Source organism: Salvelinus namaycush, chromosome 3, assembly GCF_016432855.1.
Source record: "Salvelinus namaycush isolate Seneca chromosome 3, SaNama_1.0, whole genome shotgun sequence".
NCBI classification, from domain to species: Eukaryota; Metazoa; Chordata; class Actinopteri; order Salmoniformes; family Salmonidae; genus Salvelinus; species Salvelinus namaycush.
This window is the reverse complement of record NC_052309.1, coordinates 91,732,744-91,759,736: the sequence shown is the minus strand read 5'-3', so window position 1 is coordinate 91,759,736 and position 26,993 is coordinate 91,732,744. Positions and strand designations below refer to the sequence as shown.

The window sequence follows — 26,993 nt, the reverse complement described above, 5'->3', positions numbered from 1 at the left end:
ATTTTATGACCCACAACACAAATCTCTTTTCACCAGGCATGCAGAGTTCAATTAGTTATAGTTTTATCTAAAGCTAGAATTTGTTTTAACTATTTATTAACAAAATTCCTAACAGGTGTCCTCCTCATTAAACAGTAACTGGTGTAGAGTCTTGTGTTCTCCTCATTAAACAGTAACTGGTATAGAGTCTTGTGTTCTGGTTGAGGTGTTCTCCTCATTAAACAGTAACTGGTGTAGTGTCTTGTGTTCTCCTCATTAAACAGTAACTGGTGTAGAGTCTTGTGTTCTGGTTGAGGTGTTCTCCTCATTAAACAGTAACTGGTGTAGAGTCTTGTGTTCTGGTTGAGGTGTTCCCCTCATTAAACAGTAACTGGTGTAGAGTCTTGTGTTCTGGTTGAGGTGTTCTCCTCATTAAACAGTAACTGGTGTAGAGTCTTGTGTTCTAGTTGAGGTGTTCTCCTCATTAAACAGTAACTGGTGTAGAGTCTTGTGTTCTGGTTGAGGTGTTCCCCTCATTAAACAGTAACTGGTGTAGTGTCTTGTGTTCTGGTTGAGGTGTTCCCCTCATTAAACAGTAACTGGTGTATAGTCTTGTGTTCTAGTTGAGGTGTTCCCCTCATTAAACAGTAACTGGTGTAGAGTCTTGTGTTCTGGTTGAGGTGTTCCCCTCATTAAACAGTAACTGGTGTAGAGTCTTGTGTTCTGGTTGAGGTGTTCCCCTCATTAAACAGTAACTGGTGTAGAGTCTTGTGTTCTGGTTGAGGTGTTCTCCTCATTAAACGGTAACTGATGTAGTCTGGTAGTTGTGCCATTTTAGCCCTAGTCGGCAGGTGTTACTTCAATATACTACAGTGATGTCCGCAAAACCACTACAGTAAATACTAGTCATATCTGCAAAAACACTACAGTGAATACTACTGTCATGTCCTCAAAACCACTACAGTAAATTCTGCAGTTTACTACAGTAATGTCCGCAAAAACACTACAGTGAATACTACAATATACTACAGTAATGTCCGCAAAAACACTACAGTGAATACTACAATATACTACAGTAATGTCCGCAAAAACACTACAGTGAATACTACAATATACTACAGTAATGTCCGCAAAAACACTACAGTGAATACTACAATATACTACAGTAATGTCTGCAAAAACACTACAGTGAATATTATAGTATATAAATATAGTAACACTACAGTATTTAGACCATAGTATAATATAGTATGTTTTTATATGGGTAACGATGACCTTCATGTAGCCTAATGTTATTGTTGCCTGCCGTGGATGGTTTTGGCTGGTTTGGTTGGTGGGAGGACTGTTCTTTCACCATTACAAACATACCCTCTTATCTTCAGCAATTTGTTTGTAACTGATTGGTTCGATGACCAGATCTGTCCTTGAGATTAGCAGGAATATGGTGGTTTTCAAGAAAAGCTGTACAGTTATATTTCTTTCAATAAATACGAGCTTCATGTATGGAACCTATGCCTAAAGATGACTTATCTTGCTTATCTATAAGCAATATATCTTTGTAAATCCATATTGTGTTTAAAACTGGCCTACTTTTTAAAGAAACACACAACAAGTTAACTCTTTACCATTGAACAGTTTTATTTCTTATGTAAGACATGTAAAACAGGACAACTGAGAGACCGTTTTACAGTAGCATACCACAGACCGACATTACCAATATCCGTTCATATCCTTGTGTATGTAAATTCAATCCCACGTTCAAAACAAAGATATTTAAAGTACTACCTCTAACCCTGTACCCAGTGTAAGTAGTTGAACAAGCGTATTCCAGGGACAGACAGAAAACCCTCCTACAACCCTTTGACTGGCTATAAACACAGCCATACCAACCCTCATTTAAAACCAGAACACCAGTTTGTGTATTTATAGTGTATTATGCGTTTGAAAATAAATATAACAGTGCAATGTAGAGAGAGAGAGAGAGAGAGAGAGAGAGAGAGAGAGAGAGAGAGAGAGAGAGAGAGAGAGAGGAGGAAGTATACATATAAAACTAACATGTTGTTTAATGTTAGATCAAGTACGTCAGAATTAAAACATTTTGGAAGATTCAAAAACTAGTGAAATCCAAAATCAAGAAACCGCACACATTTCAAACTCATGGTCGTCAGAAACACAGACTGTTAGAAAAGTAGTTTTGTTCAGATGTTTCTTTTTCACTTGGTCTTTCCCGACACCATGACGCCGAACTCCTGGATGGTGATCTCCTTGTCATGGTACTGCTGCAGCTGGCGGTTGGTGATGTTCCCAGCCCTCAGGGCGTCTTCAATGGAAAACTTCTTCCCAGACTTCCTGTCGTGGAGAACAGAGGACTCCCCCTTGGGGCCCTTGACACTGATCTCCTCCCAGTCGCACTCCTGGCTCTGGAGGTTCACAAACATCTTCCAGTCGATCAGCCCCAGCTTGTAGGCCTCCTCCGGCCTCATCTCCTTACCCGAGTCGGGGTCGATGACCACAATGGATCTCCTCAGGTGGCTCTCCCTCTGCTCCCTCTTGATCTGGATAGCCGAGAGGCTCCTCTGTAGCTTCTCGATCTCCTCATCCTTCTGGCTGGTGATGGCCCTTAGGTCGGCCAGCTCCCTCTGCAGTGAGTCCAGCCTCAGTTCTAGGTTCTTCCCGCTCTCCATGGGGGCCGAGTTGGAGATGCTCCGGGTCTCCGTGGAGGTGATCTGGATCTCGGACTGCAGCCTGCGGATGTCATTCTGTAGCCTCTGGTTCTCCTGCTGGAGGCGGCTGCTCTCGTCGCGGATGTAGTCCAGCTCCTTGGACGACTTGGTGTTGGTGAACTCCATGTCGGACAGGCGGGACTTGAGGCTGCCCAGCTCCTGGTCCAGCTCCAGCCTCCTCCTCTTCTCCTGTTCCAGCGTCCTCGTCATCTTCTCGATCTCCAGCTCAGCCTCTGGGTCCTTCTCTACCTGGATGGTCTCGGTGCGCACCACCTTCTCCTTCACCACTGTCCTCTCCAGGGTGACCTGCTGCTGGAGCAGGACATTCAGCTCCTTCTCCAGTAGGGTGCGCTTGTGTCTCTCCTCCTCCACCTGCAGCTTGAGGATAGAGTGCTCTTTCTCTTGCTGGGGGTCCTGCTGGAGAACCACCATCTGTTTCACTGTGACCCTCTCCCTGTTCTCCTTGTCCCTGACCTCCATCTCGTTCAGCCTGACCCTCAGCCTCTGGATCTCCAGCTCTGCATCGCGCCTAGCTCGGCGTTCTCGCTCCAGCTCCTCCAGCTGTGCGTCCAGGTTGGCCTTCTGCCTCTGAAGTTGGAAGAGCTCCTCTTTCAGGGTCTCCCTCTGCCTCTGTTCATTGTTGATGTTCTGTGTGAAGGTGCTGCACTCTGACCTCAGTAATGGGTCCTCCTCAATCTTAACCACCTCCTGCTGGACCACCTTCTCCCTGACCTGGGACAGGTCGATCTTCCTTAGCCGGATCTTCTCCTCATTAGCTGATCGCTCCCTCTCCAGGTCCAGGCGTTTCTTCTGCTCGTCCGCCAGCTTCCTCTTCAGGATCTCAATCTCCTCCTTGGTCTTGGGGTTTTCTTTGTACTCCAGCACCTCGTTAACCACCTCTTTAATTTGCACCTGGGGCTTGGTGTCCTTCCACCGCTGAATCTCGTCCCTCAGCTGCCTGATCTCCATCTCTGACTTCTCCGTCTGGTGCGTCTTGTCCACAATCTCGTTGCGGAGTTTCTCCAGCTCCCTCTCGGTCTGCGGGTCCGTCTTGTACTTGATGACTTCCTTGATGATCTCCTTGATCTCGATCTGCGGACCTCTGTTTCTCAGCATCTTCAGCTCGTCCTGGTGGGACTTCAGCTGCTGGTCGGCGTCTCTGTATCTCCTCTGGTGCTCCACCAGTTCCATGCGTAGGTTGGCCACTTCAGCCTCAGCCTTGGGGTCAGGCCTGACGATCTCCCTCACCTTCTCCTGAACTATGACCCTTGACTTTTCCTCCTCTAGGCTGGAGATCTTCCTCTGGAGGTCGGCGCGCTCCCTTTGGGAAGACCGGTGCTTGGACTTCTCATCCTCGTGTTGCATCCTGAGATTCTCTACCTCCCTCTCAAAGGCGATATCCTTCTCCACCTTCAGCACCTCCTTGATGGAGATCTTCTCCTCGGCCATGGACTTCTCCTTCTCCAGCCTGCGGAGCTTGTCCTGGAGGAAGCGCAGCTCGTCCTCCAGTTGCTTCCTGGCCTCCTGCTCCTTCTGCTTCCTGTCCAAGAGGATGCGGTACTCGTTCTCCAGTTGTGGGTCATTCTGCACTTTAATCACCTCCTCCTCTGTGATCACCTCCTGCTCCTTGGACTTCTGCTGTGCCAGGAGCGTCACCTGCTTGGTGATCTGGATCACCTCATTGTCCTTGATGGTCTTCTTCCTCCTCAGCTCTTCCAGCTCCTCCCTGAGCCTCCTCACCTCCTCCTCCTGGCCGCGGTCCCTCTCGATACGAAGCACCTCCTTCACAGTGTACTGCTGTGCTCCTTCTTTGATCTCTGTTTCGATGCCGCGCAGCTTCAACCTCAGCGCCTCCAGCTCGTTGTCCATGGCCCGGGTGACCCGGGTTTCGTCTGACAGTTTCTGACGGACATTGTGGACCTCGTCGACCAGAGTAGGATCCGGAACCTTCTTGATGATCTCCTTCTTGACGACGGTGTCCTCCGGCTTCTGACCCTCCAACATGTAGATGTCTGTCTGGATTTTCTCTAGATCCTTCTCCAGCTGCTCCCTCCTCTGGATCTCGTCTTTCAGTTGACTCTCGATCCTCCAGGCTTCTTCTCCGGGAGCGGCAGATTTGACTTGCTGGACATTGTTGCTGACGATCACGTCTGATTGCTGAGAGAGTGGGAGAGGAGGCTGAGGTTATTTTTTTTTTTTAGAAGTAATGGCAATTATGTTTATTTAGAATGATGTGACATTTAAATTATATTTTGGATCTATATAAAGATGTGCAACATTGATTGTTGAACATTCAGGAGTATCTCACCTGATTCATAAGGCCTTGGGCAAACTGCAGATTCGCCATCCTTTGCTTGTTAACTGCATTCACTTCGGTGAATTTAGCTTCAATGGCAGATTCCTGTCAACAAGGAAATTATGAGAATGTATGGAACCAGGGGCATCATTTGCTACTGTTATTTTACTGCTGCTCTTTAATTATTTATATCTTTATTTTTTACTTCACACTTATTTTTCTTAATTGCATTGTTGGTTAAGGGCTTGTAAGTAAGCATTTCACTGTGAGGTCTACACCTGTTGTATTTGGCACATGTGACATAACATTTGATTAGATTTGATTTTCAGAATGTTCATTAGAAGATGTCGTTCAAAAGACTTCCTGAAAATGTATCAAAAGGCGTCACATTACAACGTGTAATATGCATTGAGGTTATTGTCAAGGGCTGACTCTCACATTACACAATATTCCATATCAGTGGACTACTTTTGACCAGGGCCCATGCACCCTATTCCCTATATAGTGCACTACGTTTGACCAGGGCCTTATGACCAGAGTCCAAAAGTAGCGCACTAAATAGGGAAATGGGTTCCATTTGGGCCACAGCTGCAGTCTTCCTTACCTCTTCCTTGACCCTGAGTGCAGGGGACTCCAGTCTGCTTCTCTTGTAGGTCTGAGGGACCAGCCCGTCTTCAAGATCCAGAATAGACTTGAACTTCTCAGTATCATTCTCATAGTCCTGCAAACACAAATTAGTCAAATCAATTATTCATTGAGAGGAAGAAAAATGAGAGAAAGAGTTACATCAAATCGTATACATTTCTCCTAGCCGTAGGGAATCAGAGTTTATGTGTCGATCAGTGTTCATTCCCCTACCTTGACGGCTTGCTGGTAAAGTTGAGCATTTTTCGATACGTTGTTCAACTCAGACTCCTTCTTTTTAATGTCGGAGAGCAGGTTCTGTGACAACACGGAAATCAACATTTTAGACCGAGAAACATAACAGGACCATTAGAGGTAGAGGACTTTACCAGAGGTAGAGAAACATAACAGGACCATTAGAGGTAGAGGACTTTGACCAGAGGTATAGAAACATAACAGGACCATTAGAGGTAGAGGACTTTGACCAGAGGTATAGAAACATAACAGGACCATTAGAGGTAGAGGACTTTGACCAGAGGTAGAGAAACATAACAGGACCATTAGAGGTAGAGGACTTTGACCAGAGGTATAGAAACATAACAGGACCATTAGAGGTAGAGGACTTTGACCAGAGGTATAGAAACATAACAGGACCATTAGAGATAGAGGACTTTGACTAGAGGTATAGAAACATAACAGGACCATTAGAGGTAGAGGACTTTGACCAGAGGTATAGAAACATAACAGGACCATTAGAGGTAGAGGACTTTGGCTAGAGGTATAGAAACATAACAGGACCATTAGAGGTAGAGGACTTTGACTAGAGGCATAGAAACATAACAGGACCATTAGAGGTAGAGGACTTTGACTAGAGGTAGAATAAAATATGAGTCTAATGCCTTGGATCAAAATAGAACTAGAAAACTGACTGGAACCTTTTAGTTCAGGACAGGGTTGCAAAATTGTGAACACCTGACTATCCTCAACCGTGCTGGGGTGAAGTTTCCCCTAGGTACAGATCTAAAATCAGCTTCCCCTCCCCCAATCCTAACATGAACCATTAGTGGGACAATCAGAAATCAGTTTCCCCCAATCCTAACATTAACCATTAGTGGGACAATCAGAAATCAGCTTCCCCTCCCCCAATCCTAACATGAACCATTAGTGGGACAATCAGAAATCAGCTTCCCCCAATCCTAACATTAACCATTAGTGGGACAATCAGAAATCAGCTTCCCCAATCCTAACATTAACCATTAGTGGGACAATCAGAAATCAGCTTTCCCCAATCCTAACATTAACCATTAGTGGGACAATCAGAAATCAGCTTTCCCCAATCCTAACATTAACCATTAGTGGGACAATCAGAAATCAGCTTTCCCCAATCCTAACATTAACCATTAGTGGGACAATCAGAAATCAGCTTTCCCAATCCTAACATTAACCATTAGTGGGACAATCAGAAATCAGCTTTCCCCAATCCTAACATTAACCATTAGTGGGACAATCAGAAATCAGCTTTCCCCAATCCTAACATTAACCATTAGTGGGACAATCAGAAATCAACTTCCCCCAATCCTAACATTAACCATTAGTGGGACAATCAGAAATCAGCTTTCCCCAATCCTAACATTAACCATTAGTGGGACAATCAGAAATCAGCTTCCCCCAATCCTAACATTAACCATTAGTGGGACAATCAGAAATCAGCTTTCCCCAATCCTAACATTAACCATTAGTGGGACAATCAGAAATCAACCACCTACCTTCTGGTTTTCCAGCTTGGTTTCCACCTGACTGAGGTTGTCTTTCTCAGTTGGCTCATAGTTTGGCACGCGGGACAGCCAGTTGTTCAGGTTGTCGTAATCACTGCGGTAGCTGCTGTAGGACGTCTTAGCCCTCTGCAGGCTCTGAGTTCTGTAACACACCACAACACAACATGAATGTAACACACCACACCACAACATGAATGTAACACACCACAACACAACATGAACGTAACACACCACAACACAACGTGAACGTAACACACCACAACACAACGTGAACGTAACACACCACAACACAACATGAACGTAACACACCACAACGTGAACGTAACACACCACAACATGAATGTAACACACCACAACATGAACGTAACACACCACAACACAACATGAACGTAACACACCACAACGTGAACGTAACACACCACAACGTGAACGTAACACACCACAACACAACATGAACGTAACACACCACAACGTGAACGTAACACACCACAACATGAATGTAACACACCACAACATGAACGTAACACACCACAACATGAACGTAACACACCACAACACAACATGAACGTAACACACCACAACATGAACGTAACACACCACAACGTGAATGTAACACACCACAACGTGAACGTAACACACCACAACGTGAACGTAACACACCACAACACAACGTGAACGTAACACACCACAACACAACGTGAACGTAACACACCACAACGTGAACGTAACACACCACAACGTGAACGTAACACACCACAACACAACGTGAACGTAACACACCACAACGTGAACGTAACACACCACAACACAACGTGAACGTAACACACCACAACACAACGTGAACGTAACACACCACAACGTGAACGTAACACACCACAACACAACGTGAACGTAACACACCACAACACAACGTGAATGTAACACACCACAACACAACGTGAACGTAACACACCACAACGTGAATGTAACACACCACAACACAACATGAACGTAACACACCACACCACAACGTGAATGTAACACACCACAACATGAATGTAACACACCACAACGTGAATGTAACACACCACAACGTGAATGTAACACACCACAACACAACGTGAATGTAACACACCACAACACAACGTGAATGTAACACAACACAACATGAACGTAACACACCACACCACAACATGAACGTAACACACCACAAGATGAACGTAACACACCACAACACAACATGAATGTAACACACCACACCACAACATGAACGTAACACACCACGACACAACATGAACGTAACACACCACGACACAACATGAACGTAACACACCACGACACAACATGAACGTAACACACCACGACACAACATGAACGTAACACACCACGACACAACATGAACGTAACACACCACAACATGAACGTAACACACCACAACACAACATGAACGTAACACACCACAACACAACATGAACGTAACACAACACAACATGAACGTAACACACCACAACACAACATGAACGTAACACACCACAACATGAACGTAACACACCACAACACAACATGAACGTAACACACCACAACATGAACGTAACACACCACGACACAACATGAACGTAACACACCACAACGTGAATGTAACACACCACAACGTGAACGTAACACACCACAAGATGAACGTAACACACCACAAGATGAACGTAACACACCACAACATGAACGTAACACACCACAACACAACATGAACGTAACACACCACAACATGAACGTAACACACCACAACATGAACGTAACACACCACGACACAACATGAACGTAACACACCACGACACAACATGAATGTAACACACCACAACACAACGTGAATGTAACACACCACAACACAACGTGAATGTAACACACCACACCACGACATGAACGTAACACACCACAACACAACATGAACGTAACACACCACACCACAACATGAACGTAACACATCACAAGATGAACGTAACACACCACAACACAACATGAATGTAACACACCACAACACAACATGAATGTAACACACCACAACATGAACGTAACACACCACGACACAACATGAACGTAACACACCACGACACAACATGAACGTAACACACCACGACACAACATGAACGTAACACACCACAACATGAACGTAACACACCACAACACAACATGAACGTAACACAACACACCATGAACGTAACACACCACAACACAACATGAACGTAACACACCACACCACAAGATGAACGTAACACACCACGACACAACATGAACGTAACACACCACAACGTGAATGTAACACACCACAACGTGAACGTAACACACCACAAGATGAACGTAACACACCACAAGATGAACGTAACACACCACAACATGAACGTAACACACCACAACACAACATGAACGTAACACACCACAACATGAACGTAACACACCACAACATGAACGTAACACACCACAACATGAACATAACACACCACAACACAACATGAACATAACACACCACAACGTGAATGTAACACACCACAACGTGAATGTAACACACCACAACACAACGTGAATGTAACACACCACAACACAACTTGAACGTAACACACCACAACATGAACGTAACACACCACAACACAACATGAACGTAACACACCACAACACAACATGAACGTAACACACCACGACACAACATGAATGTAACACACCACAACGTGAATGTAACACACCACAACACAACTTGAATGTAACACACCACAACATGAACGTAACACACCACACCACAACATGAACGTAACACACCACAACACAACTTGAACGTAACACACTACAACATGAACGTAACACACCACAACGTGAACGTAACACACCACAACATGAATGTAACACACCACACCACAACATGAACGTAACACACCACAACACAACATGAACGTAACACACCACACCACAACATGAACGTAACACAACACAACGCAACATCAACGTAACACACCACAACACAACATGAACGTAACACACCACGACACAACGTGAACGTAACACAACACAACGCAACGTCAACGTAACACACCACAACACAACATGAACGTAACACACCACAACATGAACGTAACACACCACACCACAACATGAACGTAACACAACACAACGCAACGTCAACGTAACACACCACAACACAACATGAACGTAACACACCACAACATGAACGTAACACAACACAACGTCAACGTAACACACCACAACACAACATGAACGTAACACACCACAACGTGAATGTAACACACCACAACACAACGTCAACGTAACACACCACAACGTCAACGTAACACACCACAACGTGAACGTAACACACCACAACGTGAACGTAACACACCACAACGTGAACGTAACACATCACAACGTGAACGTAACACACCACAACGTCAACGTAACACACCACAACACAACGTCAACGTAACACACCACAACGTCAACGTAACACACCACAACGTGAACGTAACACACCACAACGTGAACGTAACACACCACAACGTGAATGTAACACACCACAACATCATGTGACGTCTATTATAGTAAAATCACAATACAGGTCTGGCTACGATGATTCTTGTTCTTGGCTTCAACCTTTTTTTTAACCAGTTTTAAAGGTCACGGAACGCCCAATCAGTCCTCTGACCTCACAAATATAATTTATGGATGTCAAAGGTTACATTCCAATTCTCTACCCTTCTCCCGAAGTGTGCACTTGTACACTTCCCTTTATGGATTTAAAATGATTGGACTGGTGTAAGAAATATGTTGGAAATGGGAACGCCCACCAGTCATACTTGTTCCAATCCAATGATTTTGAGTTCTGGAGAAGGATAGAAAATCGGAACGCAGCCACAGGGTTCAACTGCACCGTAGAGACTGCTGCCTTATGTACAGTACATAGTCAACACTGGTCACTTTAATAATGTTTACATACTGTTTTACCTACTTCATGTCTATATACTGTATTCTAGTCAAGGCAATTCTATATAACTACTGCTGTACACACCGTTTCTAATTCATATACTGTCTATAATGTCTATACACACCATCCTATATAACTACTGCTATACACACCGTTTCTAATTCATATACTGTCTATAATGTCTATACACACCATCCTATATAACTACTGTACACACCGTTTCTAATTCATATACTGTCTATAATGTCTATACACACCATCCTATATAACTACTGCTGTACACACCGTTTCTAATTCATATACTGTCTATAATGTCTATACACACCATCCTATATAACTACTGCTGTACACACCGTTTCTAATTCATATACTGTCTATAATGTCTATACACACCATCCTATATAACTACTGCTGTACACACCGTTTCTAATTCATATACTGTCTATAATGTCTATACACACCATCCTATATAACTACTGCTGTACACACCGTTTCTAATTCATATACTGTCTATAATGTCTATACACACCATCCTATACATAGATGTTTATATTCCGGAGTCTGACAGTCTTGTTCTAATATTTCTATATTCCTGTCATTTGTATTTCGTAGATTTATATGTATTGTTACTACTGCACTGTTGGAGCTAGGAACACAAACGTTTCACTACACCCACGATAACATCTGCTAAATATGTTTACGCAACCAACAACATTTGATTTTATAATTTATTTGAAGTCAAAGTTATGTCAGTCCCTTTACCTGGTGTCGATCTGCCTGTTGAGGTTGTCGTAGCGTTTGTTCAGTTTCCGGACCTCGCCCTCCTGCCTCTCGATGTCGGGGCAGTGCTCCTGCACCTTGGTTGCCATGGTGTCACAGCTGCCTTTGGCCGCACGCAGGTTAGCCTCCGTCTCCGTCACCGCGGACCTCTTGGTCTTCAGCTCTGATGAAATATCCTGTCGGGAGAGGAAGTGAGGTTGAATTGTGTGTATGGGGGAAGTTCTGCCCCAACCAGGACAAACTTGAGATATGAGTGTGTAGCTCAGATCTTCCAGCTCATCATACATTTGTACTGTATGTCATTAGCAAATATGCTTCTGTCTTTGGTATCTGAAGTGATACAATACATTTCCTTTGAAAATAAATGAGCGATCAGAGGGCAGCCATCTTACAGCCAGTTGACGCTGCGTCTTCTCCAGAGACGAGATGTCTGCGGGGGCGACTTCCTCCCTGACCAGCTTGTTCTCGTAGCTGGACAATAAAGATTTCCCGTTTTGAAGGGAGTTCTCCAGGCGGTTGGAATTCTGAAGCCTGTAAACAAACACATGATATGATTAAATTACATTTGATTCAAATGACATTTAAAATGTGTTTAAATAGTGTCATAGTAGCCTACAGGTTAGTCATCCTAGTAAAACAGGAAAAGTCTCTCATAAAGTAGAAGTGGTCCTGAGGTTTGTGTAACTACTACCATCTCTACTAACAAGTCAAGTAAAAAAGCTACTCACTTGTCCTCTGAGCACTTGAGCAGCAGGTTGATCTTGTCGTATTTGTTGTTGGCCTCGTTCACCTTGCCGTTCAGCTGAGGGGCGCTGGCACATTTAGGGTTAGAGGTCAGGAACTTCTCAGCCTCCCTCACCTTGGACGACTTCTCCGGCTCGATCTTACGAACCACGACCGCAATGTCCTGGTGGAAGAATATGGGATAAGCATTAAACAAAGTGTACACTTCCTGGAACTAACTAATAGTACTTCCTCGATAAGCATTAAACAACTGTCTCAAGACTTTCTTTGGTAGGATTAAATGTGTTTGAAAACTTTATCGAAAGGATTCTAGTCTAAACTAGGAGGACAGGAGAAGAGTTGAGGAGGAAAAGCATCTCTAGCGCTCTACACCCTCTGTGCAGAGAAAGGAGAAAGACGATGAACTACCTTGACGTCCTGCAGACGGTCAGCGCTGTCCTGCAGTGGCCTGGTCTGCTCCAGCGGGGGGCGGACTCGAGAGTAGATGGCCTTCTCCTGTTTGTCCAGATCACTGGTCACCTTGTCCAGACCGGCCATCAGCTGGCGACACTGCTGCTCCTCCTTGTCTACAATATTCATCAATCAATCACACACCAAAATAACACACACAACACATCATATACATCCAGACTCAACAATCACAACATCCATACACAATCAATCACACACCAAAATAACATACACATAATCAGATACGACTACACACACACACACGACTACACACACACACACACACACACACAGAATATAGAACCAGACACTCAACATAACATCACATTCACAATCAGACAATCACACTGGCATACAAATCATAAAACATGTTGTTGTTTGTTTTAAGCTGCACCTCTAGTGATTAACTCCAGTAGTAATATAACATACCATGACATACCAACCAATCAATCACATTTATTTATAAAGTACTTTTTACACCAGCAGGTGTCACACAGTGCTTATACAGAAACTCTGTAGCTGTAGAAGCACGGTGGCTAGGAACAACTTCCTAGAAAGGGTAGGAACCTAGGAAGAAACCTAGAGAGGAAACAGGCTCTGAGGGGTTGGCCAGTCCCCTTTCTGGTTGTGCTGGGTGGTGATTAGAAGGAGTATACGGCCATTAAGGCCAGATGGTTCTTCAAGATGTTCAGACGATCATAGATGACCAGCAGGGTGAAATATTAATCACAGTGGTTATAGATCAGGGCTCTCCAATAGGTGGATGGACATCTACCAGCAGCTCACAGCCCACCTATGAGTAGCTCACCATGTAGCTGGGCTCCTGAGTGGCGCAGCGATCTAAGGCACTGCATCTCAGTGCAAGAAGCGTTCACTACAGACCCTAACTATCTTTAAATCGGATCAAACTTTATTGGTCACATACACGTGTTTAACAGATGTTATTGGTCACATACACGTGTTTAACAGATGTTATTGGTCACATACACGTGTTTAACAGATGTTATTGGTCACATACACGTGTTTAACAGATGTTATTGCGGGTGTAGTGAAATGCTTGAGCTTCTAGTTCCGACAGTGCAGCAGTATCTAACAAGTAATATCTAACAGTTTCACAACATATACCCAATACACACACATCAAAGTAAAGGAATGGAATTAAGAATATATAAATATATGGTCGAACAATGTCAGAGCGGCATAGACAAAGACTTACCCAAAAAACCTTGTCAATTAAATGTTCACTGTAAAGTGGGCTTACCTGACAGAACGGTCATGATTATTTACATAAATTGGATGGCCATTGTTTTACAAACTCTGCCATGACACGAGCTGCAGTAGGCCTGACAGAAACATCACTAGAGCGACACATCTCTCTCTGGCTAGATGCGCAATTAAAGGGGAATTACACTCAAAAATCAAAACGCGTTATGTTTAGGTCTGAAGGAAAAGGTCTTCTGACGTGATGTAAGCATGGACATGGACCCAGAACATTCATCTGTTGTTTCTCTATGAACAATTGTACTATTGAGAGTGAAAAACAGAGTCAAAACCAGGAGAAGAAAACAAATCTGGAAAATACTAAAGATAATTTTATGGGGCTGTCGTGTTGAATACTGTTATTTAACCATTATTTTACCAGGTATATTGTCATCTTTTGTACAGCCGGGACCTGGGGAAGAGTTGCCGGGTAGAGGAGAAGAATGTGCCTATTTAAAAGCTATAAATACATTTTAAAAAGAATTGCTTGCTACATGTTTCATTTTTTTTTTTAAGTAGCTCGTGCTAGAAAAGGCTGGAGACCCCTGTTATAGAGGGTGCAACAGGTCAGCACCTCAGGAGTTACATGTCAGTTGGCTTTTCATTTCACGACATAACATGACATACCATGACATAACATGACATACCATTACATAAAATGACATACCATTACATAACATACCATGACATAACATGACATAACATGACATAACATGACATAACAGTACCTACCAGAGCCAGCGGAGCCGTCTTTCTTCAGTTCCTCCAGGCGTTTGACCAGGGTGGTCTTACTGCCAGACACCTTCATCTTAATACCCTTCTGCTGGCTGGCCAGACTGGAAACACACAACAGACCCTGTTACACAGTGTACAAGTACACCGTCTAGGGAAACAGACCCTGTTACACAGTGTACAAGTATACCGTCTTGGGAAACAGACCCTGTTACACAGTGTACAAGTATACCGTCTTGGGAAACAGACCTTGTTACACAGTGTACAAGTATACCGTCTTGGGAAACAGACCTTGTTACACAGTGTACAAGTATACCGTCTTGGGAAACAGACCCTGTTACACAGTGTACAAGTATACCGTCTTGGGAAACAGACCTTGTTACACAGTGTACAAGTATACCGTCTCGGGAAACAGACCTTGTTACACAGTGTACAAGTACACCGTCTAGGGAAACAGACCCTGTTACACAGTGTACAATTACACCGTCTAGGGAAACAGACCCTGTTACACAGTGTACAAGTACACCGTCTTGGGAAACAGACCCTGTTACACAGTGTACAAGTATACTGTCTTGGGAAACAGACCCTGTTACACAGTGTACAAGTATACCGTCTAGGGAAACAGACCCTGTTACACAGTGTACAATTACACCGTCTAGGGAAACAGACCCTGTTACACAGTGTACAAGTACACCGTCTAGGGAAACAGACCCTGTTACACAGTGTACAAGTACACCGTCTAGGGAAACAGACCCTGTTACACAGTGTACAAGTATACCGTCTCGGGAAACAGACCTTGTTACACAGTGTACAAGTACACCGTCTAGGGAAACAGACCCTGTTACACAGTGTACAAGTATACCGTCTTGGGAAACAGACCCTGTTACACAGTGTACAAGTATACCGTCTAGGGAAACAGACCCTGTTACACAGTGTACAAGTACACCGTCTTGGGAAACAGACCCTGTTACACAGTGTACAAGTATACCGTCTAGGGAAACAGACCCTGTTACACAGTGTACAAGTACACCGTCTCGGGAAACAACACAATCACAGGCACACAGTAGACAGACACGTGCACCCCGCCCACCCCATAACACATACACCTCTCCACCTTACCCCCATAACACACACACCTCTCCACCCTACCCCCATAACACACACACTTACCCGTTGGAGACGGCGACAGACTCTGGGTCTGTGGGGGGGACCATGAAGCAGGCCCCTGGAGCCGTCAGTTTACGCCCGGCCGCGTCCTTCACCTCCCACTTGGGCCCCTTGTTACTCAGGAGGGTGTACCTCTCTCCACGCAGGATCTGACCCTGGGATGGACAACCACAACATTACACAGAGTTTCACTCACTGATCTGGTATGGAAGAAGCAGAACACAAATAGAGGTTAACTCACTGAACCACTTTGGATAAGGCCCTTAGCTTTTCCTGACCACGTGACCTGACCACATGACCTGACCACATGACCTGACCAGGGAAACACTAAGCCCTAGTCAGTAAATTAGAGTTCACTGTTTTTACCGGTCAGGTCACATGGGAAAAAAATCTAAACACAACACTGCGTTTCCCCTCACTGTTTGATCCGGTTCCTAAATCTTAAGAGCTCTCTCGACTGCGCCACACACACACACACACACACACACCCTCACGCTCCAGCTCTCAAAATCCACTCCTAAAACCTAAACCCCCCCTCAGCCTGTGGCTGATCCACTGAAGGCTTAAATAAGATGCAGAGAGCACAGGCCTCTTAAAGGATTTAAATACATTACAACACAACACCACATTCAGGGGACTGGAATGAAAGGAGTGAGAGTGAAGGAGGACGAGAGGAGGAGGAACCAGAGGAGAGAGGAGAAGACGTGGTGCAGTCAGATCGTGCTCAGTCATGATAACAGGAAAACACACCACACACAGGGATTAGAGAACGACTGGAGACAGAAAAGGAGAGAGAGACAGGGGGGTAAAGCAGGGAGGGAGGGGGGAGAGGAAAGAGAGACAGGGAAGATGGAGAGAGGGGGGAAAGGAGGAGAGAAAGGAGGAGAGGCGGGAAAGGAGGAGAGAGAGGGGAAAGGAGGAGAGAGGGGGGAAAGGAGGAGAGAGGGGGAAAGGAGGAGAGAGGGGGGAAAGGAGGAGAGAGGGGGGAGAGGAGGAGAGAGAGGGGAAAGGAGGAGAGGGAGGGGAAAGGAGGAGAGAGGGGGGAAAGAAGGAGAGAGGGGGGAAAGAAGGAGAGAGAGGGAGGAAACAAAAGAAGAGAGAAAAGCTAGAATGATTGTCATGAAGAAGTGTGTGTGGAGGAGCATAGTGGACAAGGTATCAGTCTGAAACTAGACCAGGTGGTGCCGTATCCAGGTTTACCACATCAGTGTCTCACACACACAGGCTGAGGTAAAGTAGTGGAGGTGTCCAGGTTTACCACATCAGTGTCTCACACACACAGGCTGAGGTAAAGTAGTGGAGGTGTCCAGGTGTAAAGGTTTACCTCGTCAGTGTCTCACACACACAGGCTGAGGTAAAGTAGTGGAGGTGTCCAGGTGTAAAGGTTTACCACATCAGTGTCTCACACACACAGGCTGAGGTAAAGTAGTGGAGGTGTCCAGGTGTAAAGGTTTACCACATCAGTGTCTCACACACACAGGGTGAGGTAAAGTAGTGGAGGTGTCCAGGTGTAAAGGTTTACCACATCAGTGTCTCACACACACAGGCTGAGGTAAAGTAGTGGAGGTGTCCAGGTGTAAAGGTTTACCTCGTCAGTGTCTCACACACACAGGCTGAGGTAAAGTAGTGGAGGTGTCCAGGTGTAAAGGTTTACCACATCAGTGTCTCACACACACAGGCTGAGGTAAAGTAGTGGAGGTGTCCAGGTGTAAAGGTTTACCACATCAGTGTCTCACACACACAGGGTGAGGTAAAGTAGTGGAGGTGTCCAGGTGTAAAGGTTTACCTCGTCAGTGTCGAACTCACACAGCGCCTCGACGGGGAGCAGCTTCTGAGGGGTGTTCCTGCGGAACTGGAGGGGGAGAACCTGTAGACTGCGCTTCTCCAGAGCCTTCACACGCTCATCAAAGTGGTCCATGGCCTTCGCCTGGTCCTGCACCACACACACACACACACACCTTTTTAAAGAGCATTTTGGATTTATAGTTCTAAGGCTAATACGTTTGTCAAAATGTAAATGTTCTTGATTGAGTTGGGAGTTTAGAAACCAGCCTGATAAGCAGACAGACCTGACAGACCAAAGGATTGTCTCTGCTTTATCCAACAGCTTTGTCATTGTTTGGCTAAAGCAGAAACAGATCTGTCCCCCAGACTTGTAGTAAACTATGGTAGTGTAAAGCCCACTCTTAGTAAACTATGGTAGTGTAAAGCCCACTCTTAGTAAACTACGGTAGTGTAAAGCTCAATCTTAGTAAACTACGGTAGTGTAAAGCCCACTCTTAGTAAACTACAGCAGTGTAAAGCTCACTCTTAGTAAACTACAGCAGTGTAAAGCCCACTCGCAGTAAACTACAGCAGTGTAAAGCCCACTCTTAGTAAACTACAGCAGTGTAAAGCCCACTCGCAGTAAACTACAGCAGTGTAAAGCCCACTCTTAGTAAACTACGGTAGTGTAAAGCCCACTCTCAGTAAACTACGGTAGTGTAAAGCCCACTCGCAGTAAACTACAGCAGTGTAAAGCCCACTCGCAGTAAACTACAGCAGTGTAAAGCCCACTCTTAGTAAACTACGGTAGTGTAAAGCCCACTCTCAGTAAACTACGGTAGTGTAAAGCCCACTCGCAGTAAACTACAGCAGTGTAAAGCCCACTCTTAGTAAACTACGGTAGTGTAAAGCCCACTCTCAGTAAACTACGGTAGTGTAAAGCCCACTCTGTAAACTACGGTACTGTAAAGCCCACTCTTAGTAAACTACGGTAGTGTAAAGTCCACTCTCAGTAAACTACGGTAGTGTAAAGCCCACTCTCAGTAAACTACGGTAGTGTAAAGCCCACTCTTAGTAAACTACGGTAGTGTAAAGCTCACTCTCAGTAAACTACGGTAGTGTAAAGCCCACTCTTAGTAAACTACGGTAGTGTAAAGTCCACTCTCAGTAAACTACACTAGTGTAAAGCCCACTCACATCCAGGTCTCTGATGAGGCTCTCCATCTGGTACATGTCCTTGAACTCTGGTTTGTACTTCTGGTCCACCTCTTTGTCCATTCTCTTCAGAAGGTCCTGGGTGTCCCGGGCCTCTTTGTGGAACTGGAGAGAAAACAGACACCGTCAGGAAAAACACTGAGGTAACAACATCACTGAAAGCAGCTAGGGTTTATTTACACTAAGTTCGACTGGCAGCCAGTCGGTCTCTGCCTGAACCAACTCTGTTCACGTACCATGACATGCCAAGTCTGTAACTCAGAAGCTGTTGCTTTGTGCAGCACATGCTTGTACACAAGCCTATCAAAATCCAATGACCCTGTTCAAACATTCAGGATTTCTTAAACTGATGCTTTCTGAATACTTGTTGCTGTGAATCACCTTGTGGTACTCATCCATGTGTTTCAGGTGGTATTAAGGTTAAGGTCAGGTCAGGTTGTGTTACAGTATACTAATCACCTTGTGGTTGTGGTCCATGTGGTTCAGCTGGTATTAAGGTTAAGGTCAGGTCAGGTTGTGTTACAGTATACTAATCACCTTGTGGTACTCATCCATGTGTTTCAGGTGGTTCTCCTCACAGATGAGCAGGTTCAGGTACTCCTTCCAGTCTGCATGCACAGCCTCCATATGAGCCTGACAGGTGGAGTAGAGTTCTGTTACATTACTGTCTGTTTGCTGCTTTCATTCACGTTCATTTTGAGGATTTTAATCTCAGTAGAGGTGAATCCTAACTTCCACTAAAATAGTCTGATTTGACCTTCGTCTCCCATTGACATCCATGCATGACTTAAGTCAACACTGACTAACGTGGAAGTTAGGATTCGACCCAATAGTAGAATGATAGAGGATAAATGAGGTGTACCTCAATGACATTCATCCCAGGATGGTCAGTGGAGATGTGTGTGTGTGTAACTCAATGACATTCATCCCAGGATGGTCAGTGGAGATGTGTGTGTGTGTGTGTGTGTGTGTGTGTGTGTGTGTGTGTGTGTGTGTGTGTGTGTGTGTGTGTGTGTGTGTGTGTGTGTGTGTGTGTGTGTGTACCTCAATGACATTCTTGCCAGGATGGTCAGTGGAGATGTGTGTGTGTGTGTATGTGTGTGTGTGTACCTCAATGACATTCTTGCCAGGATGGTCAGTGGAGATGTGTGTGTGTGTGTGTGTGTATACCTCAATAACATTCTTGCCAGGATGGTTGGTAGAGATGTGTGTGTGTGTGTGTGTGTGTGTGTACCTCAATAACATTCTTGCCAGGATGGTTAGTAGAGATGTGTGTGTGTGTGTGTGTGTGTGTGTGTGTGTGTGTGTGTGTGTGTGTGTGTGTGTGTGTGTACCTCAATAACATTCTTGCCAGGATGGTTGGAAGCGATGAGTTTATCTCCATCATCATTCAGCTTGGTGACAGTGGCCTCCTTGGACTCCAGACACTTACTGATGAAGTTCTGGTGGGAGATTTAAAGAGATACAAGTCTCTCTTTACGTTCCAACACACGTAACATGTAGGATCAGGTGTCACGTAACGTATAGGATCAGGTGTCAGATAACATGCAGGATCAGGTGTCAGATAACATGCAGGATCAGGTGTCAGATAACATGCAGGATCAGGTGTCAGATAACATGCAGGATCAGGTGTCAGATAACATGCAGGATCAGGTGTCAGATAACATGCAGGATCAGGTGTCAGATATCACCCTGAATGTATTACTCTGGCAGTGCAGGTGAAGGAGTGTGTGTGTGTGTGTGTGCCTCTCTACCTCATACTGTCTGTGACGTGCAGGGTAGTCCAGGTTAGTATCGCTCCAGTCATAGTTGATCCTCTCCCCTGCCTGCTGGTCCATCCAGTACAGCTCATTAGTGCAGCGCTGCATGTAGTCACGCAGGCTCAACAGGTGGCGCTGTCGAGCACTGGAACTGGCCTGGGGAGAGAGAGGAGAGATAGTTACTATAGACTGGAACTGGCCTGGGGAGAGAGAGGAGAGATAGTTACTATAGACTGGAACTGGCCTGGGGAGGGAGAGGAGAGATAGATACTATAGACTGGAACTGGCCTGGGGAGAGATAGTTACTATAGACTGGAACTGGTCTGGGGAGGGAGAGGATAGATAGTTACTATAGACTGGAACTGGTCTGGGGAGGGAGAGGAGAGATAGTTACTATAGACTGGAACTGGTCTGGGGAGGGAGAGGAGAGATAGTTACTATAGACTGGAACTGGTCTGGGGAGAGAGAGGAGAGATAGTTACTATAGACTGGAACTGGTCTGGGGAGGGAGAGGAGAGATAGTTACTATAGACTGGAACTGGTCTGGGGAGGGAGAGGAGAGATAGTTACTATAGACTGGAACTGGTCTGGGGAGGGAGAGGAGAGATAGTTACTATAGACTGGAACTGGCCTGGGGAGAGAGAGGAGAGATAGTTACTATAGACTGGAACTGGCCTGGGGAGAGATAGTTACTATAGACTGGAACTGGTCTGGGGAGGGAGAGGATAGATAGTTACTATAGACTGGAACTGGTCTGGGGAGAGATAGTTACTATAGACTGGAACTGGTCTGGGGAGAGAGAGGAGAGATAGTTACTATAGACTGGAACTGGTCTGGGGAGAGATATGAGACACTGGTACACATATTCTGGGAGAGGGGAAAGTGTGATGGTGAATGAAACACACACACACACACACAGCTACTGACCATCCTGGGATGAATGTTATTGAGGTACACACTCTCTGAACAAAGGAAGGGAAGGAAAGCCAGGGTGTAGGTGGATAAAACATGAACACTTTGCACACACAGACACAGGTACACATAGCATGGTACTGCAGTTGTAGAACTCACATAGAGCTACTGTACATGCATACACACTCCTCAAGCTCTCCCTGAGTCCATGCTGCTGATGAAGTCATTATTAAAGTCAATCTTACCAGGAGCTTGTTGTACTTCAGCTGGAGGGCACTGGCAGAGTCCTAGAGAGAGAGAGAGAGAACGAGAGGAGAGAGAGAGAGAACGAGAGGAGAGAGAGAGAGAGGTGGAGAACGAGAGGAGAGAGAGAGAGAACGAGAGGAGAGAGAGAGAGAACGAGAGGAGAGAGAGAGAGAACGAGAGGAGAGAGAGAGGAGGAGAGAACGAGAGAACGAGAGAGAACGAGAGAGAGAGAACGAGAGAGAACGAGAGAGAACGAGAGAGAGAGAACGAGAGAGAACGAGAGAGAACGAGAGAGAGAGAGAGAGAGAGAGAGAGAGAGAGAGAGAGAGAGAGAGAGAGAGAGAGAGAGAGAGAGAGAGAGAGAGTGTGAGAGATAGAGAGAGAGAGCAGAGAGCAGAAAGGAGAGAGCGTGAGAGTGAGAGGAGAGAGAGGAGAGAGAAGTAAAGAGAATATTACTGCATGGACCTTTCTGTGAGCGCTCCTCCCTTTCAGGCATTTTAAATGATATTGAGCTTGACTGGGGAAACAAAAATCCTCACTAACATACGTCATGTCTATGCAGCATTGTACACATTGAACGACTGGAAATGGTGTGTAGAAGTCAGAAATGATTCGAGATTCGTGTCTTTACACACTGTAATACTTATGTGTATACGTGGGTATTTTAGGGAAACCTCAAAATGTAAAAACAGTCTTCGTTTTTCAAATGCAACAGTTTCTAACTGAAGTGGGCTTGGAGTTGACCTGCGTGGCTGTTAGTCCTACCATGTTTTTCGCTGTCTGAAATGCCATGTTATTTAAACAACCTTATTGAAAGTCCCTCTGGGGCAGAGACTCGACTAAATAACTACATTTGAATGTGATGTGTGAAGGTTTGTTTTGTGAGTAATAAGTCATTGTTGACAATCATTCAGTATAATATATGTCTGTTTATTTCCTCATAACTGGAACTTTCAGAGTGGTTGCTGTTGTCGCGGTCATGTATGTTGGCTATAAATAAAGCGATGATTATCTTCCTGGATAGGAGACTAGTAAATGACTGAGTATAAACACAACGTATCAGTTAGTTTCTACGCTGGTTGTTAGTCCTACCTTGTCGTCGCTGGCGGAGATGTGAGGGGCCAGGGCCTCCACCTCACTGTGAAAGATGTTGTGTTCCTCCACCTCGTTCTCGATGGTCGGCAGGTCCTGACCAAAACCCTTGTTGCTCAGGTTGCCCTGGTCGGAAGAAGAAAGAGATTACGTTTATGTTATTGTGTGCGTAAACTGTGTGTAAACTGTGTGTACACATATCCAAGCCTGTGTGTGTTTTCCCCTCACCTGTTTCTCCTCTATGATCCTGCCCCAGTTGACGCTCGGCAGGCCCTCAGAGCGGGTCAGGTGGTAGATGCGGTCGTGGTCCTCTCTCAGCTTCCTTAGTCTCACTCTCAGCTGCTTCATACTGGAGGAGACGACACAGGGTTACGGCACAGGGTGACGACACACAGGGTGACGACACACAGGGTGACGACACACAGGGTGACGGCACAGGGTGACGGCACACAGGGTGACGACACACAGGGTGACGACACAGGGTGACGACACAGGGTGACGACACAGGGTGACGACACAGGGTGACGACACAGGGTGACAACTCAACAGTGGAGTGAGTGAGTGGAGCTCAGGGTTGAGCTAAAGAGGGTATAATATCTATTATAAACTGGGTGGTTCCAGCCCTGAATGCTGATTGGCTGATCAGACCGTATACCACGGGTATGACAAAACATGTATTTTTTACTTCTCTAATTATGTTGGTAACCAGTTTATAACAGCAATAAGGCACCTCTGGGGTTTGTGCTATATGGCCAATATACCACACCGCCTTGTGCCTTATTGCTTAAGTGTATCAGTGTATTATATTTACTATATAATATAACTCCTGCTCTATCATCTCAGCCTGGCGGTGCTGCAGGTACAGTAGGTATATATCTACTATATAATATAACTCCTGCTCTATCATCTCAGCCTGGTGGTGCTGTAGGTACATATCTCCTATATAATATAACTCCTGCTCTATCATCTCAGCATGGCGGTGCTGCAGGTACAGTAGGTATATATCTACTATATAATATAACTCCTGCTCTATCATCTCAGCCTGGCGGGGCTGCAGGTACATATCTACTATATAATATAACTCCTGCTCTATCATCTCAGCCTGGCGGGGCTGCAGGTACAGATCTACTATATAATATAACTCCTGCTCTATCATCTCAGCCTGGCGGTGCTGCAGGTACAATAGGTATATATTTACTATATAATATAACTCCTGCTCTATCATCTCAGCCTGGCGGTGCTGCAGGTACATATCTACTATATAATATAACTCCTGCTCTATCATCTCAGCCTGGCGGTGCTGCAGGTACAATAGGTATATATCTACTATATAATATAACTCCTGCTCTATCATCTCAGCCTGGCGATGCTGCAGGTACATATCTCCTATATAATATAACTCCTGCTCTATCATCTCAGCCTGGCGGTGCTGCAGGTACAATAGGTACATATCTACTATATAATATAACTCCTGCTCTATCATCTCAGCCTGGCGGTGCTGCAGGTACAATAGGTATATATCTACTATATAATATAACTCCTGCTCTATCATCTCAGCCTGGCGGTGCTGCAGGTACAGTAGGTACATATCTACTATATAATATAACTCCTGCTCTATCATCTCAGCCTGGCGGTGCTGCAGGTACAGTAGGTACATATCTACTATATAATATAACTCCTGCTCTATCATCTCAGCCTGGCGGTGCTGCAGGTACAGTAGGTACATATCTACTATATAATATAACTCCTGCTCTATCATCTCAGCCTGGCGGTGCTGCAGGTACAGTAGGTACAGATCTACTATATAATATAACTCCTGCTCTATCATCTCAGCCTGGCGGTGCTGCAGGTACAATAGGTATATATCTACTATATAATATAACTCCTGCTCTATCATCTCAGCCTGGCGGTGCTGCAGGTACAGTAGGTACATATCTACTATATAATATAACTCCTGCTCTATCATCTCAGCCTGGCGGTGCTGCAGGTACAGTAGGTACAGATCTACTATATAATATAACTCCTGCTCTATCATCTCAGCCTGGCGATGCTGCAGGTACAATAGGTACAGATCTACTATATAATATAACTCCTGCTCTATCATCTCAGCCTGGCGGTGCTGTAGGTACAATAGGTATATATCTACTATATAATATAACTCCTGCTCTATCATCTCAGCCTGGCGATGCTGCAGGTACAATAGGTACAGATCTACTATATAATATAACTCCTGCTCTATCATCTCAGCCTGGCGGTGCTGCAGGTACAGTAGGTACAGATCTACTATATAATATAACTCCTGCTCTATCATCTCAGCCTGGTGGTGCTGTAGGTACAGTAGGTACATATCTACTATATAATATAACTCCTGCTCTATCATCTCAGCCTGGCGGTGCTGCAGGTACATATCTACTATATAATATAACTCCTGCTCTATCATCTCAGCCTGGCGATGCTGCAGGTACAATAGGTACAGATCTACTATATAATATAACTCCTGCTCTATCATCTCAGCCTGGCGGTGCTGCAGGTACAGTAGGTGCATATCTACTATATAATATAACTCCTGCTCTATCATCTCAGCCTGGCAGTGCTGCAGGTACAGTAGGTACATATCTACTATATAATATAACTCCTGCTCTATCATCTCAGCCTGGCAGTGCTGCAGGTACAGTAGGTGCATATCTACTATATAATATAACTCCTGCTCTATCATCTCAGCCTGGCAGTGCTGCAGGTACAGTAGGTATATATCTACTATATAATATAACTCCTGCTCTATCATCTCAGCCTGGCGGTGCTGCAGGTACAGTAGGTGCATATCTACTATATAATATAACTCCTGCTCTATCATCTCAGCCTGGCAGTGCTGCAGGTACAGTAGGTATATATCTACTATATAATATAACTCCTGCTCTATCATCTCAGCCTGGTGGTGCTGTAGGTACATATCTCCTATATAATATAACTCCTGCTCTATCATCTCAGCATGGCGGTGCTGCAGGTACAGTAGGTATATATCTACTATATAATATAACTCCTGCTCTATCATCTCAGCCTGGCGGGGCTGCAGGTACATATCTACTATATAATATAACTCCTGCTCTATCATCTCAGCCTGGCGGTGCTGCAGGTACAATAGGTATATATCTACTATATAATATAACTCCTGCTCTATCATCTCAGCCTGGCGGTGCTGCAGGTACAATAGGTATATATCTACTATATAATATAACTCCTGCTCTATCATCTCAGCATGGCGGTGCTGCAGGTACAGTAGGTACAGATCTACTATATAATATAACTCCTGCTCTATCATCTCAGCCTGGCGGTGCTGCAGGTACAGTAGGTACATATCTACTATATAATATAACTCCTGCTCTATCATCTCAGCCTGGCGGTGCTGCAGGTACAGTAGGTACATATCTACTATATAATATAACTCCTGCTCTATCATCTCAGCCTGGCGGTGCTGCAGGTACAGTAGGTACAGATCTACTATATAATATAACTCCTGCTCTATCATCTCAGCCT

At 44.9% G+C, this 26,993-nt stretch overlaps 1 protein-coding gene across 1 annotated transcript; it reads right to left on the bottom strand.

The window, feature by feature from the left end:
* Positions 1–1,592: 1,592 nt before the first annotated feature.
* On the bottom strand, positions 1,593–23,807 carry LOC120044125 (periplakin-like). The gene is made up of 19 exons (XM_038988716.1): positions 23,688–23,807; positions 23,460–23,585; positions 22,367–22,408; positions 21,204–21,365; positions 20,784–20,891; positions 19,987–20,082; positions 19,432–19,554; positions 18,257–18,403; positions 16,474–16,625; positions 15,304–15,407; positions 13,270–13,427; positions 12,846–13,024; positions 12,510–12,648; positions 12,100–12,293; positions 7,389–7,539; positions 5,857–5,940; positions 5,603–5,719; positions 5,011–5,103; positions 1,593–4,859 (listed from the first exon to the last, which is right to left on the bottom strand). The coding sequence occupies exons 1-19, from the start codon at positions 23,805–23,807 to the stop codon at positions 2,193–2,195; spliced, it is 4,962 nt and encodes a 1,653-aa protein (XP_038844644.1). The 3' UTR covers positions 1,593–2,192.
* Positions 23,808–26,993: the final 3,186 nt, after the last annotated feature.

Bases quoted from the DNA above. Each gene is read 5' to 3' on its own strand.
- LOC120044125 (XM_038988716.1), bottom strand. From the start codon at position 23,807: ATGAAGCAGCTGAGAGTGAGACTAAGGAAGCTGAGAGAGGACCACGAC. The intron at 21,366-22,366 runs GTAAGATTGACT...CTCTCTCCCCAG, and splicing joins TGAAGTACAACAAGCTCCTG to GCCAGTTCCAGTGCTCGACA. The intron at 7,540-12,099 runs GTAAAGGGACTG...GGTGTGTTACAG, and splicing joins AACAGGCAGATCGACACCAG to AACTCAGAGCCTGCAGAGGG.